Source organism: Phalacrocorax aristotelis, chromosome 12 (genome assembly GCF_949628215.1).
Source record: "Phalacrocorax aristotelis chromosome 12, bGulAri2.1, whole genome shotgun sequence".
NCBI classification, from domain to species: Eukaryota; Metazoa; Chordata; class Aves; order Suliformes; family Phalacrocoracidae; genus Phalacrocorax; species Phalacrocorax aristotelis.
Genome location: NC_134287.1, coordinates 9915060 through 9930689, shown reverse-complemented (window position 1 = coordinate 9930689; position 15630 = coordinate 9915060). Strand labels below are relative to the sequence as shown.

The window sequence follows — 15630 nt, the reverse complement described above, 5'->3', positions numbered from 1 at the left end:
AGAAATATTCCTGGAGCAAAAGTAGATTGTTCTACTAGTCTTTGACAAAGATTTCCTTTTGTTTCAAATTACGTGGTAAATATTTTGATAGTTATTTACTGTCCAAATTCCATAGATGGGTGTATTTTGATTGTGAGTATTGACAAGGTAATGAAAATCAGGTTATTTAGAAACGGAATTTTTAAAATAGAAATACAAGCTGTTATTGTTCCTTTTGTTGTGGTAGTGGTATGTTGTGAGGTGTGACAGTCATAGTTTAGCACCGGAAGGCAACGAATCAATTTCTGGCATGTTTTTGTCTTGCTCCAGACTATGATAGCTGAGTAATTTTTTGCAGGACTTGCATTTATTGTGCCTTACAGCACTAATTTTCCCCTCAGTGCATGCCTGTGCACATATGCTCCATCTCTGACCTAGCAGAAAAACTGAGCCACTACTAAATCTTGTAACTGCCCACACACAGGGGGGAATTGCACACATATGTCTTGTCAGCTTAAGCACCCCCTTCCAGCACCCCAACATGGAACATGCAATTTTGGCAAAGCAATTCCTGCACAAGTTAATCAGAATATACTTGATAGATAAGATACTTCTCTGAAATATTGTTTTATCAAGATCCTTATATTGAGAAGTGTCTAATGCAGCAACTTTGAGATAGATTGAAATTACTGAACTTGCTGAGTTCCTCAGATATCAAGATATCTTTGGACTACAGTTGCTGTAAAGGACCAGGATGTCCAAAATAGAGGTGGTATAATGTATAACTACCGTTCTTCACTGTCTTTATAAATTCACAGGCTGCTGCAACAGATGTATGAATGGTTACTATCACTGATGATTTGTATAGCGTTACAAAATGTCCATGAGCAGTTATCTGACTCTGGCCTAAAATCAGTGCCTCAACATTTGTAAATACCTTTGAGCTATTTTCCTCTCTACTATTATTAATGCTCTTTTAATTAGTAAGAGACAACCTGCTTCTCCTGTGGTGGTTAATGAGGTGTGTTCACTTGAATGCAATGGGAATAGTATCATGGCCTGATGAAGCTCTCCCTATTTCCGCAGAATTTGACAGAAGGAGTTTTTTCTTTATCACAAAATCCAAATCAGCTGAGACCAATGTTTTTCACGTTTGTGTAAGCATCCGAAGTGGAGAATCATTTATTTAGGCTATTATTTAAAGGAGTTGTCCTCAACCTGTAGTCCATGGTCCTTGGAGGCTGTAGCCCAGTCCTAAGGAATGTGTGATAAGAAAAGCGAGCCCGTTGCCAGTGCACTTGTTTGCTTCTTTGAAATGTGTTCCATACTCTAGAGCAAGATACTGAGGCTGGGTATGTAGCAAATCGCAACCACAACGGGGCAGCAGAGTGAAATGAATTGAAATATCCTACAGCTTTCAATCCTTTTCTTTCTTGCATTAGATTGATTTAGTTTTGTTGCAATATTTCTCACATCTGGGACCTGAGTTTTCTGAATATGCTTTACCTTGACAAGATCACTTGACTCCACTTCATCCCCAATACCAATTTTATTCCATTGTCTTTTTAAAAAACTTGTCATGACAGGATCCATCATGGATTTTTTTCTCTGAAGAGGTACTACTTAAAAGGAAGAGAAGTTCAAAAAAATGTGGCTTTATTATTATTATTATGCACCACCATACCAATACACAGCTCAAGATGCAACATGGTTTGGGATTTACATAATCTCATCCTAGGATTAGCATATTTTATCTAGTTCTTGTGTAAAAACAGTCATGACAGCGAGTACAAAGGAACATTACAGAAGTTGTCTTCACACAGAAAGCTTCTGATTCACAGTAGTTCAGTTATGACCTTCCCAAAGATTTGTGATGTTCAAGCCTCATAAAATCAGCGACAATGCCTATATAAAATGTTTCTCTTGATGGAAAGCCCGATTTGTTATAGATTATTACTGTTAGTCCTATTTGATTTATAAAGTAAATATTAATATTTACTTTATTTCTGTAACATCTTCCCCTGAGAAATTCAAATTGCTCTGTAAGTGTAAACAGAGAGTAAGTTACCCAGAATCATATAGCAAGTCCTTGGCATATTTTACTAATGAAATCTAGGTATTTATGAATTGCTGTCCCATGTTTTCTTCGCAAGTCCATCCATATTTCCTTTTTTTATAGAACATTTAGTGAGACAGCAAGTGTTTTATAGCACTATAGACTTCTTTTTTTTCATCCGTCATATTGTCTAGTGTTCCTCACCACTTCTGCTCATATGCATGGTTCTTCGAATCTTCCTATTTAATTGTTCTCCCAAGGTTTTCCTGTGGTTTTTTCCCTTCTCCCCCTCCCCTAATTCTCTTCAATCTTGTTCTTTCTATAATGGTATTTATATTATCCCAATTACCGTTGTATCTGAACAGGTCACTAGCCTTAATAATATTTGGCAGAGAAGTCCTGTTCTTCCTGTTGTATGGATGATGGATTTATGAGATTTATTTTAGCAAAATGAAATTCAAGGCATATGGGAAGTCTGTAGCAGGGATATTTCTAGAACTAATTTGAAGATGACACAAAGGTTGACAGAGCTGTTTTACAGAGCAATTTGGATTATACGACAAGATCAACTATTCAAACAAAGTGTGTTTTAGTACTGCCAAGTATACAAGACCGCATGTGCAGGTTATGTCTACAAAGTGGAAGACTATTCTGTAAAGCATTTTGAAAAGCATTTGTCAGAGTGGGTAACCATTGGCCATAGTGGGTAACCATTTCAACTTGAGCTTCCAGTGCTATTCTGATGTTAAAAAAAAATCTAGGGCATCAGCATGTTGAATTTTATCATAATTTTATCATTAAAAAAATGGGAGATGACATGGTTATGGTGGGTCAATATTTTTGCAAGGGTAGGGAAGATACTGGAGGGATTTCCAAGCTAGGGAACAAAACTGTAACGGATGCAAGTGCTGGAGAACAAATCCAGATAAATTCAAATTTTAAAATATATCATTTTTCCATGAAAACATAATTTATCATTTAAACAAGCTTCTAGGGAGAGAGGTGAGTTCACAGCTATCTCCAGACATAGACTTTTCTGGAAAATGTTCTTGTTTCTCAAGTTAGTAGCCTCAGTGAAGGGATGACTGAATAAAATAAGGCTGATGTTATACAAGTGGTCAGACTCTATGAGGCAATGACCTTTTTTTTTTGCCTTAAAATGCATGTAACTGCTTGTACAGATATTTGTCAATTGTTCATTGAATTTGTTTATTTTTGTGCTGAAGCCTAGAAATTATATTAAGCCTTCAGTGCATCCTACTGCCCACTGCTGGACTGCAACCTCAGAAATTTACCTGGGCTGTGAAGAAGGATATGTTTTGGCAATTGATGCTGAGACAGGCAGTGTTTCTGTTCTTCAACAAAAACCTCTACCTGGTAAGAAATAGCCAAGTTGTGTGTTTTGTTCAAGTATGGATGAAAGTGGATAGGTGAAAGCATTTTTTCCTTTCTTCTGTTCTCTTGTGTACCTTACGCAAATCGTAAAGCTATGTTGTAGAACCATGTTTCTTTTATTAGTATGATAAACAGTTGAGAATGTCTTTTGAACTTCTGTGTGGGTTTCTTTAGCACCCAATAATGGGCTTTCATTTTTCTTTGGCAAAAAAAAGAGAAAAAAACTCTAAATACATCAAAACTGATAAAATGAACAATAATTCCAGGAGCCCAGGTCTTATTAACCAGCCCTACTAGATTAACATTAGCAGCTAAACACAGCCTTTTTACTATTAGTTAAGTACCAGTAATTTATTTTATTTTGCATGAAATACTGGAATGTCCTCATTTGGTATGTTAGCTAATGTTAGAACAGATCTTTGAAGACTCATGATGAGTCTTCAAACAACAAAATTTAATGTACTGTTGCTTAATAGAATTCCTTAAGTTCAGCTCTTATATAAAGTATTTTCTAATTAAAACACTGTTTTCTAATGAAAACAAGGCTGTAAAGACTATCAGGGTTTACTGCAGAAAGCATGAAGCAGGGAGGGTGAATAGAAGATATCTTTGGCTTCAAACACAGAAATCTGCTTTTAATTTATTCTAGAATGGGAGGACCTCAGATTGACTGCAACTTGCAGAGGCAACTTGTCTGCCATATGTATATTCCCACCTGTCTTTTTTCATGGGGACCCTTGGCAGGCTAATTACTGACTAAAGCTTTCTGGAAACAGCAGCCCATTCCATGCCTTCTTTTTTCTGGGAATTCTGAATTCTGTCTGCTACCTGACACTTGCTCCCTTCTGTGCCTGTTCAGAGGGCTCCCAAGATGGAGGACGTGAGACACAGCCGGCATAAAGTGTTCTGGCGATAGCAACCTGTACCTTATTGTCCTTTGCAGGGATGGAAGGTGTCAGTCCTTCTGTGCACATGAAGTTCCCTAGTTCAGTCGGGTGTAAGAGGAGTACTGGAATATGCTTCTCCCTAGCACTAGAACTGGGTAATATCCTGTTGTAGACCAGCATAGAACTGTTTCTCTAATAAACACTGAATCAGTGTTAATAAACAGGCTGGTGATAATCTTGTTTTCTTCTTTTGCCATGTAATACATTATTTTTTAAGCAGCAGCAGCAAATATCCCTGACTTCCCAAGTACTGTATCTCTGTTCAGTTTTGATAGTTAACACAGAACAGGAGGCTACTCTTAAAAAAGCCCCAAAACCCAGCATTATTTCTTTGCTTTTGAAATTATCAGAGTTTTAAATTTACCAAACCAAAAGTTGGAAATCATCAACAAATAAAAAGCTGAGGTGTGACCTGAAATGTTTTTACCAGTTCAGTAGAAGACAACAAGAATATTTGCCGTTCAGGCTTTTCCTTGGCTGGTGTATTCTTTGAGTCCTGTCCTAAAACTGTGTAACAAAATTATCTGATTCATACTCTGCTGAAGCTTCTGCTTCATTTAAAGCATTCTGCAATCTGTGTCTATTTAGCAGAATGCTTAGGTGCATGTCCAACTTTAAGCACATGCTAAATTCCAGTCACGGTGTTGCAAACAGAATCATAAGCAGCCACAACATTTCACTTTGACAGTTCTTTCAGACTGACTGAAGTTTTCTTCATAAGTACATAAAATAAAAAAAAATCATGGTTAGAAATAACAATATCAGAACTTAGCACAAGAAGATAGATAAATCTGCATCTGTACCACTCTCCATGCCAAGTGTTGCTATCTCCCTTTTACAGCTGCAAGCTGAATCACAGAAAGATTGTGTCTGCTCAGTTGCATAAATGACAGAAATGGAGGATACTGGGGAAGAATGCACATTTTTGATGCAGTATACTGAACCTGGCATTTTGTTCAGTAGACTAGAATACAACTGAATTTTATTGCAATGTTGACATATAAACAAGGTTGATGTTATAAATTTTCTTTTGTGCAGAGTACATGCGTAAAATATCGGACGTGGTGTCATATGTTCGTAAAGAAGTACAGAAAAAGAAAGGTAATTTCCATGTTCAAATCAAGCTAATAGATTTTTAGGCAGCACGAGTGATGTCTGGGAGTAATAATATGTGAGTATAGCTGGAAACAACTGGTTAGAAAAACTTAGCTCACCCTGGCCTCTGTAAGACACATTGATGGCAACCTTTTATATGTTTACATGACAAATGATTAATAGCTTTTTTGCTAATAGACAGAGAAATGAATAGTCTCAGGAGAAACAGTGGCGGTGGAATAATTTTTGTTCATTCTAAGTTGGAAAAAGTGATGCTAGAATAGGTTCCCTACTGCTCAGTTTTAGTAACTTTTTTTAGAACTGCAGTCACTTGTAATTTAGTTAAGTTAGGATTTAGGGGTTTGTTTCAAACACTTTGTTTTGAGCTCCACAGTACAAAAAAGAGATTCACATAATGGATGAAGTTCAGCACAGGGCCGTGAAGATTATTGCAGAGTTTAAGTACATGACATACAAAAATGGGCTAAGAGAAATATGTTGGTTCAGCCTGGAGAAAAGGAAATGGGGGATTTTACCATTGCTTCAGCTACCTAATGAAAGGTTACAGAGAAGATGGAACCAGACAGGCAAAGGACACAGTTTGCCTCAGTGGAAATTCTGGGTAGGTATTAGGAAAAAAACCCACACTTTCTCAGTGAAGGTAGTCAGACATTGGGACAAATTGTCCAGAGAAGCTATGGAATTTCCCATCTTGGATATATTCAGACCTCAGCTGGGTATAACTCTGGACAAAATGATCTAACTCTGAAGTTGGTTCTGAGCTTGAAGTTGGCCCTGTGCTGACCAGGAGGTTAGATCAGAGGACTTCTAGGGTCTCTTCCAACCTAAATGACTCTATGATCCTGTTATTGACAAACTTTAATGTGGCTATTTAGCAGCCTTTACAAAATCAAATTATTTCTCAAATTAATTTCTAGTTCATCAGACGACAGCAGTACTGTCACTTCAAATTACGTATACCAGCCTTCTCCTTGATTTCACAGCAAAAAGTAAAAAAAAATATATAGCCCATGGAGCCTTTTTACTCACAAATAGTAAATTATCCCAGATTTGAAGTTGAGACACATTGTTGCAATAAATTAAATTTGAAATTTTATGTTGGTTTTGTGCTCTCAGGTGGCAAACCAAAGGACCTGCAAAAACCAGCTTTATTTGCCATGGCATTTTGTAAAGAGGGACTATACGCAGCTGGAAGTGTAAGGCATCCTTTATGCTTTTAACTTATTGCATGAAAATCAAAGAACATTCAAATAGAGTATATTTGCAGAATTCACTGCAAATACAAGAGTCAGAAAAAGGCAGAGGGCTGCAGAACTATAAAAGTCCTCTCTGGTGTTGTATATATTTTCTTTCTTAAGACTTGAGACAAGAAATCGGAAGGGAGCAGGGTGGGAAGAGGTTCCATTTTTGTAGTCAAAGAAGCAACAAAAGAGGGCAATCCTATTTTTGACAGAAGACAGTATTCTAGAGGAACAGAAAAGAAGGATGGACAAAAAATAAGAAAGGAGAGGAAATGGCCAAGAGAACTGCCAAATTATTTTGTGCAAGTTCTAACTCAATGTTTAACTCAAACTGACAATGCCATTGTACATTGCTGCTGGACAGTTGGGCAAATTCTTACACTGCCTCAAAAAAACAATATGAAATCTTAGGTATTAACTGATGAGCGAGTCTTATGTTATCAAAAGTGGACTAAGACTTGTATTAAATAACACCTTCATTTTTCAATCAATTTATTGTCCAGGGTAAGAGTCATTTGGATTTAAACATAATGAAGACAAATAAGACCATTAGTGATGGGATACAGTTAAACACTGTTACTTTAGAGATTATCAGAAGTTCTTGTGGTTCAGTTTGCCAGAGTGGGCTAGGATAAGTGACCCAGACCTCATGTGGATTTGTACTTTTCTGCACAGGAGGGCATTTTATTCTTTTATCATATCAAAGATCTGCAGTATGAGATGAAAATCTGCGCTGATATCTTACAACCTATATCCAGCCTCATATTCTCTCCTGATTACAACATACTTCTACTTGTCACTGACCAGGTATAGCATTTGAGATAATAGCATTACATAATGGGATGTTCCTGTGATTCTATATGTGTGCGCTGATACTGCTGGCATGATATGTCTGTAATGTAATCACACAAGTCAATATATTATACCAGAGGTGAACTTAGTTCATCTTGTCTTTGTAATGAAAGATAGGAAAAACTTTTAATGAAGCACAAAACAATGGTCTATTATAAAGTACCTAATGCTGAGATTTCCCAAGAGAAATACTTGTGTGGGTGGACAATGGAGTACATATTCAGGGTGTCCAGTGTGTCCAGGCCATGTGGGACCTACTAAGCATAAGCTCTAGGCTTGAGGTGTGCCTGCACAGTAAGAAAAGTGTAGCTTGGGTACTTGAGACCTACTGTGGCTATGCGGTAGGGTTGTTCTCTACATGTACCTGAATTTGTCTGGCAACCCAGTCCAATATCCTTCTTTGACCAGTCTGATGTCCAGAAGTCTTACACAAGAGTCCCAAATCCTCAAATTCCACCTGTTTTTCCAGAACTTTAATACTTTAAATTGTCATTTTTAAAGCTCTTCAAATGTCTTTATTGAGGGTGTGCGTGCATGTGTGAGAGTATGTGTGTGTAGGTTCTGGGTTCACGACAGCCGTGCAATGGTAACTATGGTCACACCCTCTGATTTCATTCTCCCTTTGTAAAACGAGTACAGAAGTTCTAAAAACTTTGTCCATATTAGTTATGAATCGTTTCTAAGAGGCTTTGAGATCTTTAGGTAAAAATATCTCTTAAAGCTTAAGATTTATGATTTGTGTTTTATGTTGGTTTAGAATATTTATCGATTCCTGGAGTAACATGAAATAGGGTGTTTTAAAGTTATTTTTTAAAGCAATTTTGAGAAACAAAACTTCCTGAAAATGTGACTAGCTGGATCACTCTAAAATGAACTAACCTGATCTTCAGCTAGTGTAAATTAATATGATCCACTAAATTCGGCTGAATTCTAGTGGGCACTTTTTATCTCAGTTTAGTCAAATATAAAACTTCAAAGAGTGAAGCTCAGAAAGATGGGTAATTTTTGTTGAAGACTTTGAAAGCTTTTAATAAAAAGTTTTGTAGCCCAGTGATGGATTATTTCTCTTTATTTGTCAGGGGACAGTCTATACTTACAAACCTGCCCACAGTGGAGAAGCTGTCAAACTCCTGGACGCATGCAGCAGTTGTTTTCTGGCAGCTGATTTTCTTACTCCAGGGAACAAGTACTGTGTGGTAAAAAATGGTATTCTTATATATAATAGTGGCTCTTTTCAGGTAACCAATATGTTGCTAAGGCACAAAATCAAAAGCCTTGCAGAGATTGGGACTGTTCTGATATTTGTTACAGTTCCGTGATTTCTTGTTAAGGAAGTATATGGGATTAATTCATGTATGGCCTATAAAAGGGTCAGAACTTGCCCTAGAATTTAGAGTGGATAATTCACGGGCTGCTAAAATGTTGTATTGGTTCTGCTGTTGATTTATGTGACTCACTGTAGTTCAGGAACATAGCTGAGCAAAAGATGGATTCATTCAGAGAATAGATGTTGGAACAAAAATTTCCTACTGATCTTTTCAGCCTCCAGCACAAATTAGAACAGCCTGAGAGATGCCTCTGCGCTGGGTCCAGGGACTAAGAAGGTCTTACTCATGGATCTGTCCTTTCTGAGAAATTCTTTGCTTTCCTCCTATGTCTTTGACTTCCACAAAACATATATTTTAGCCAGCAAGTCCGATTAATCTCTAGGCAATGAATTCTTCAAGTAGCAAGGCTAGGAGTCCTGGGGTCTTAATCAGTTAGGTTTGCTGAATCAGTTTGTTTGTCGTTAGCATGGGAATGATAAATTTTATCTGACTCTGAATGAATAATGTGAGGGTTGATTGATCACTAGCCATACATTACTGTGGAATTATAAAATTGACTGTATAAGAACTCAAACACCATTATGATATGCGTAATTTTTCATGTGAGAAAGCAAGACCTCTCCTTAAGCCCTTTTCTATGCAAAGAAAATTATAAACAGGGTTTTCTATTGCTGGCTGAATGGTGGGTGTCCTAATATTGATCAAGCTTGCATGTTTTGCACTAGATTATCTCATTCTGCTTGAAGACCATTCCTGTAGTTTCAGCAATTCAAAAAAATTATTAAACCTTTTCCTTAGGTATGTGTACCTTACAGCAACTGAACTTAAAGGAAAAGCAAGAAAATTGCAAACAAAACTAGTAACTCTTGATCTGCTATGCTCAGGCTTTAGTTGAATTTATATTCTATAGGAGATCACTAGTCACTTCCAGACTATTTGGTTATTCCACCCTCTTTTGACTATGTTTTTCTCTGTTCAACAGTCTGTAACAATTTCAGGTGAAGTACAAGTTTGGTTCCTGGAAGATGGAACTTGCCTCAGCAAGCTAAACCTTGATATTGAGGTACACGTAACCAGGAGCTTATATAGTGACTGATACTTAAAGTTTTCTTTAACATTTTTCAATTCATAGCATAATGTTCCACAGATTTTGATCAACCAGTGCTGAGGAAAGCTCAGTAGTGTCTTCAAAGAACCCATTAAAGAGATTTAAAAAATATTATCTTTCAGAATGTTTCCTTGAACTAATCATGTATTTAACTTGGCCATAAAGCAGAGGAAACATTTCAACCGAATGTCCTAGTGGTGTGTCTTTAAGCATATATTTGTAAATAGCAATCTAAATTTTTATTGTGTTTATTAAGTTTTTATTTTTAGTGAGTGTCAGAACTGAAAGGAAAACTAAATGCCTTGACTGATCTGAAAAACAGGTTTTAAGAATTGAGTTGATAAGATACTTCAAACTGTTAATGTTTTGTCTGAATTTAAGAAGCATTCAAACCCTGAAATCTGACGTGGTAAGAAAAAAAATTCCCTTTCTATTACAGCTGCACACATAACAGTGCACTCACTGTTTTATTTAGATGGAACTTCTTTCACTTAAAATCTGGATAGTGGATATAATGGTTTTTTTTCTGAGAAGCGCAGAATTAGCTTTTGGTATGTAGATACAGAGCATAGGTAAAAATGCCTATGATGTCTCTAAAATCCTTTCTTTGTTAAAAGTGTTTTTAGATAAACCGCTTGGGGTTTCTTCTCCAAATTTCAGGGACTTTTACATAGTAAAAGAAATTGCATACTAGCATACAGCATAATATATTAAAAGATATAGAAGTTTTAAGTATCTTTTACTTCTCAAGTAGGCAACTGCTATGGCTTGCTGTCCCTCCTCCAACTGTGTTGCTGTAGGGACCAAAAGAGGTCAAATTTATTTCCTTGATGTTACCAACGTTGAAGCTCCACGGGTTGTTCACAGAATTTTTCTTTCCAAATTTCCCGTGCTGTCTTTGCAGTAAGTATCTAGTAAAAAGGGCAGGAATATTGTCAGTTTCTTGCTTGAGTAATACTGTTAGTTGAACAAAAAATTTGAAGTTTTTATTCTAAAAATAACAAAGTAAAATATTTTAACAGCTTCAGTTTTTTCCAACGTATCCTGAATTGCTTGCAAAAGGAGTAGTAGCAGGATTTATATGAGAAAAATACAATAAACCTCTATTTTAAGAAGGTTTAACCAAGCATTGAAGATCCTTTCTGACAGATCACCATATGCCGTAATTATGCATAATTCCATGTATCTGAATTTAGAGGGTTATTTCTCACTGAATAAAAATTTGAGGTTTTATGAAGTTAAGTTTAAGCTTTTTGGTCATCCCTTCTTATATTAATTATTTATTTGCTTACAGTTCTAGAATTTACCAGTCTTCCTGTAATTAGCGCTAGTGACCTAAAGGGATTTTTTTTGTTTGGTTGGTTCTTTTTTTCTTCAATTATTGAAAAAACTGGGAGTATATTGCTTCTACTTTTTAAAAAAGAGAAGGGATTTTGAACTGTTAAACTTTAATATAAATCTGCCTGTTATTTGGAGACTCAGATGTGATCTCTTTTCAGTTACCTAAGACAAAACATTTAAAATAGATTCAGAAAGCAACTTATTCAAAGTCAAATCAATGTAAACAAAGGCATGTCTATTCAAAATAATACCAAAATCTGTACAGTGGTTTTATTTTTAAAGAAGTGAACTTCAAAGAAAGATTTAATAAAGTTGTTAGCATAGACTGCTGTGGAGTAATTGACCACCCACTCAATTAGAAATTGCACTCATAGCACTGGGCTTTAGATCAGGCTCTAACCCTGTAAACCTAGAAGCTGAAATTTCAGTTGTGTTTATGCCCTCAATGAATTCAGCAGAGCTATGGGAGTGGAATTATTTAACCCTTTTTATTGACTGTATTGAACTCTTTTCTACTTGGTTTATGTTTCACCTAGTTATGATCAGGGTGGCCAGTTCCTCATCACTAGAGCTGCAGAAGGATATATCTTTATTCTAGATGCCCGGCCTTCAAAATTATTCCAAGTTCTTGGATATGTAGGTAATATATGCAACAACATTAATCACATTGTGTTTTCGCTATTTGCTGTATTTTAAGTATACTTGCTGGTCAGACTAAGCCATCATTCTACTTATTTTTCAGGAGGACTAAACATATTCTTCCCACCTATTTCCCAACCATATTTTGTCCTGGCCAATCTTTTTTTTTTCTTTTTTAACTTTGTAATTTTGTTCCTCTGTTAGCAAATACCCCAATATTACTTTTCTTCCAGGGCATATGTAAGTCACAGGGAAGAGAATGGATTAGCTGACCAACTGATCTCAACTCCAGGACAACAAAAGTAATAGTGCTGCCAAAGAACTTAGGGCCTTTGTGGCTCACCATATGAGAATTTACACTAAAAAACTGTAGGCCATGATAGCTGGGTGCAATCTCCTGTTAGAAATGTCTGCGCTGACATCTTTAACATGAGGACTGCTGGAATTGTCAGCTTTGCTGGTTGATACTGGAGAATGAAAAATGATGGAATTTTAACTCAAAAAAATTCTTCTGAAATTTTTAAATTTATTTATGCAGTCTCTCAATTCCAGTAACATCATACTTCATATGTCATCAGTGCATATAGATCATCATAATTTGAAATATAAATGACATTATCATTTTAATTGGTTTGGCAAATACAGAATTACATCTCCTTAGATGCGTTTCAGAATTTGCCTGATCATGTTCTCATTGTCTGGCTGGCTTCTTAGAGGAGCTTTTCTGTGCTTTATTGGGAAGTTTTCGGCAGACAGCCTCAAAATTGCTACAATTCAAGCTGGATGTAAACTCAGATTTGAATGTTTAATGTAATAAAACCACTCTGGTGCTTAGCGTTCTCAGCACCCAATGCCTGAAGCTGAAGTTATGTGTATGCAGTGCTTTCTGAAACCAGGTTGTGGCTTGTCTGCCATTTTAATGCAAGTTCAAAACTGTGTGGTTGAGCTGAGATGTGTTCTGAACATGGAGCTCATATTGTTTCACGTGATACCTTAGTAAAAACAATGTTACCATGATTCAGTAACAATTTGCATTGCTGTTCCCTACCTGCTTCAGTGGTTGCGGATGAAGTGCTGGATCTTTCTGTAGTTTCTGACTTCAGGAATGACTTAGTTGAAGTGGTCATACTTCTTAATGTAGCAGATGTCCAGCGAGCAAGACTGGAAATTTTTTGTCTAGCTGCAGCACTCACAACAGGTAAGAATTGAAATATATATTATGTGATATTTTTCTAAGGCAAGAACATATTATTGCCGTCCCTTAATACAAAATATTAACAATCTTAGTATCTATCTTCATCTCAGCTGTACATTATCCTGGAATGCCATTTCTCATAGAGCAGTCTGTAGATTTATAGTCAGCTGTAACATTCCCGCAGAAAGACTGATACTTTGTGGGAAAGCCAAGGAAGGAAGAAGTAATTCACAAGCAGAATCACAACGCCATGACTTTACTACTACTACTACTACTGGTTGCTGTATTGTTGTTGTTATTACTACTACTGTGTTGGCAGTGCCCAAAGTCAGCCTTGTGCTTGGCATCACCCATATGCAAGACTAGCATATCAGATGTTCAAAGTGGGATCAATCCCACCAGCCTCTTCAGAGAATTATAGGTATATGATAGCTCATTAGGAAAAGGTTAAGGGTTGACATAGCTCAAAAAATAATTATTCCCTGTCTGTTATAGCGTTTCTATATAAAACCACAAAGGTAAACGTATTTATTAATAAAACAATTAATTTGTTAATATTTTTATTTACTAATAAATTATTAATGAAAATATTAACTAGTATCCCAATAAGCAATGTTACATGGAAACACTCTCTGAAAAAATTTGCCCTGTGAGGAAAAGGAAAGAATTAAGGAGACTTAGGAATAGTGTTCCTCCGTTTGCTTTCTGGAAATCTGTCCCTGTGCATCTGCAGTGTGCAATGTACATATTGGAACACCAGTTAGAATCTCTGTTCATAACATGGAAGTAAAATGAAGGGAACCTGTTAGTCTTTCACTAAATTGGGTAACCCACACTAAATTCTCAATTACTGTTCATGATTTGTTCCATATATGCCATCCTCAGCTGTGAAACAACTCAGTAATTTGTGCCATTCAGGGCACTGCTATAATATTATAGCATTTTGGAGGTACTATAAGCAAGAAAAAATGGACCTGAGTGTCATGGGTGATCACAAAACTTTTGTGTCTGATATTGTAGGAATATCTAAAACATATTCTAGGAATGCATTGATTTGGAGCACTTTCTGGAATCAGCAGGTAAGCTAATTCAGTTTTCAGGAAAGGGCTTAAATGCATTAAATTAACTAAGGCACAGCACAGGCTAGTGTTGCGCTTGGTGTCTTCATCTATTCTATTCTATCATGTAGCCAGCTTGGTTGGCAGTGGCACTATGCACTTCAGTTTTATGCCTCTTCCACTTAAGAATTGCCAAATCAATATAGTTTAAGGTGTCAGTGATGTCTTCTGTCTATCACATTACAGCAAAAGGCAGCCTGTGTTCATTATTAACATCATTCTATTTTTATATCATTTTACTCACATGATATGCAAATGAATTACTAACAAAGCCTTCTGTGGAGAAAACTTCCATAAAATTGTTAGTAAACCTCGTGTCAGATTTTCTGGTTAATTACATATTATTTTTAAAAGGCCTTAAAATTTACAAACTTTTAAAAAGTACTTTTCAGTGAAGTTAGTGTATTCTTTAAATATTCACTATGTTGGACTTCTTTTTGGGCCCAATTTTAGACGTATAAAATGCTACTTGATTTTCAAAGTTGCTGAAGATCTACAGTTATTGCATCAGTCTTAATTTCAGGTGTCTCGTTAAAGCTCAAATTAAGCAACCTAAAAGAATAAAATGCCCTTTTGAAGACGTGAACTTAAGTGTTTTAACCAATACCACCCAGGCTCTGTGTACTTCATGGCAGAGATGCCTAAACAAGTTCTAGATGAAAGCAATGATGACATAACCCTCCGTGCAAACTAATTAGCATTCACTGCTTACATAATACCCAAGAAACAGGGTAAATTCATGTATATAAATTGTCACATTACTGTGGTTAAACTGTTTCTAGTACTTCAGAGCTAGTAGAGCTCTCTCTCTGCTTTACTGCAGTGGGCTATATCAGCACAACCCACAGAGTTAGTGTTAAAGCCAGGTATCTTAATTCCCAGTCCCCTCCTTGAAAACTCACATAACGCTCTCCCCTTGCTGAGACTGGTTTTCGTAATTACTTGATAGGTGAAGCACCTGCATTAGTCATAGTGATGCCTCTTCCTCCCTATTTCTTTTTTCAATCTTTTAGATAATGATAAGTATGTTAATGAACAAGGAATGCTTAATGCTAGTGCCATTAAAAAGGAGCAATATGATCTGGATTACCCTTTGAGCTCAGCAGTCAGATTGAAGGATAACGTTGTGTATGGCTACTGTACCTGTGCACCTTTCATCTGTAAATACCGTCTCTCTGAAGAGGTAATTCTCTAAAGCTGCTTTATTTTGGGTGGTGGTTAAATAACAATGAACAAAGACCATAGATGAAGTTAATATAGCAGGATATTTTCTTAAAGAAATTCTCTCTGCACTAAAAATACCTACTCCATCCAT

The 15630-nt window shown here is 36.3% G+C and overlaps 1 protein-coding gene across 1 annotated transcript in view; it reads left to right on the top strand.

The window, feature by feature from the left end:
* The window catches only part of CFAP43 (cilia and flagella associated protein 43), a 50419-nt gene that overhangs the window by 10631 nt on the left and 24158 nt on the right, over positions 1-15630 (top strand). Inside the window, exons 6-15 of the mRNA XM_075107490.1 lie at positions 3262-3412; positions 5416-5478; positions 6610-6689; positions 7410-7541; positions 8666-8782; positions 9897-9977; positions 10777-10925; positions 11900-12003; positions 13060-13200; positions 15329-15498. Of these exons, the coding sequence (XP_074963591.1) occupies positions 3262-3412; positions 5416-5478; positions 6610-6689; positions 7410-7541; positions 8666-8782; positions 9897-9977; positions 10777-10925; positions 11900-12003; positions 13060-13200; positions 15329-15498 (1188 nt within the window). The remainder of the gene's footprint in view (positions 1-3261; positions 3413-5415; positions 5479-6609; positions 6690-7409; positions 7542-8665; positions 8783-9896; positions 9978-10776; positions 10926-11899; positions 12004-13059; positions 13201-15328; positions 15499-15630) is intronic.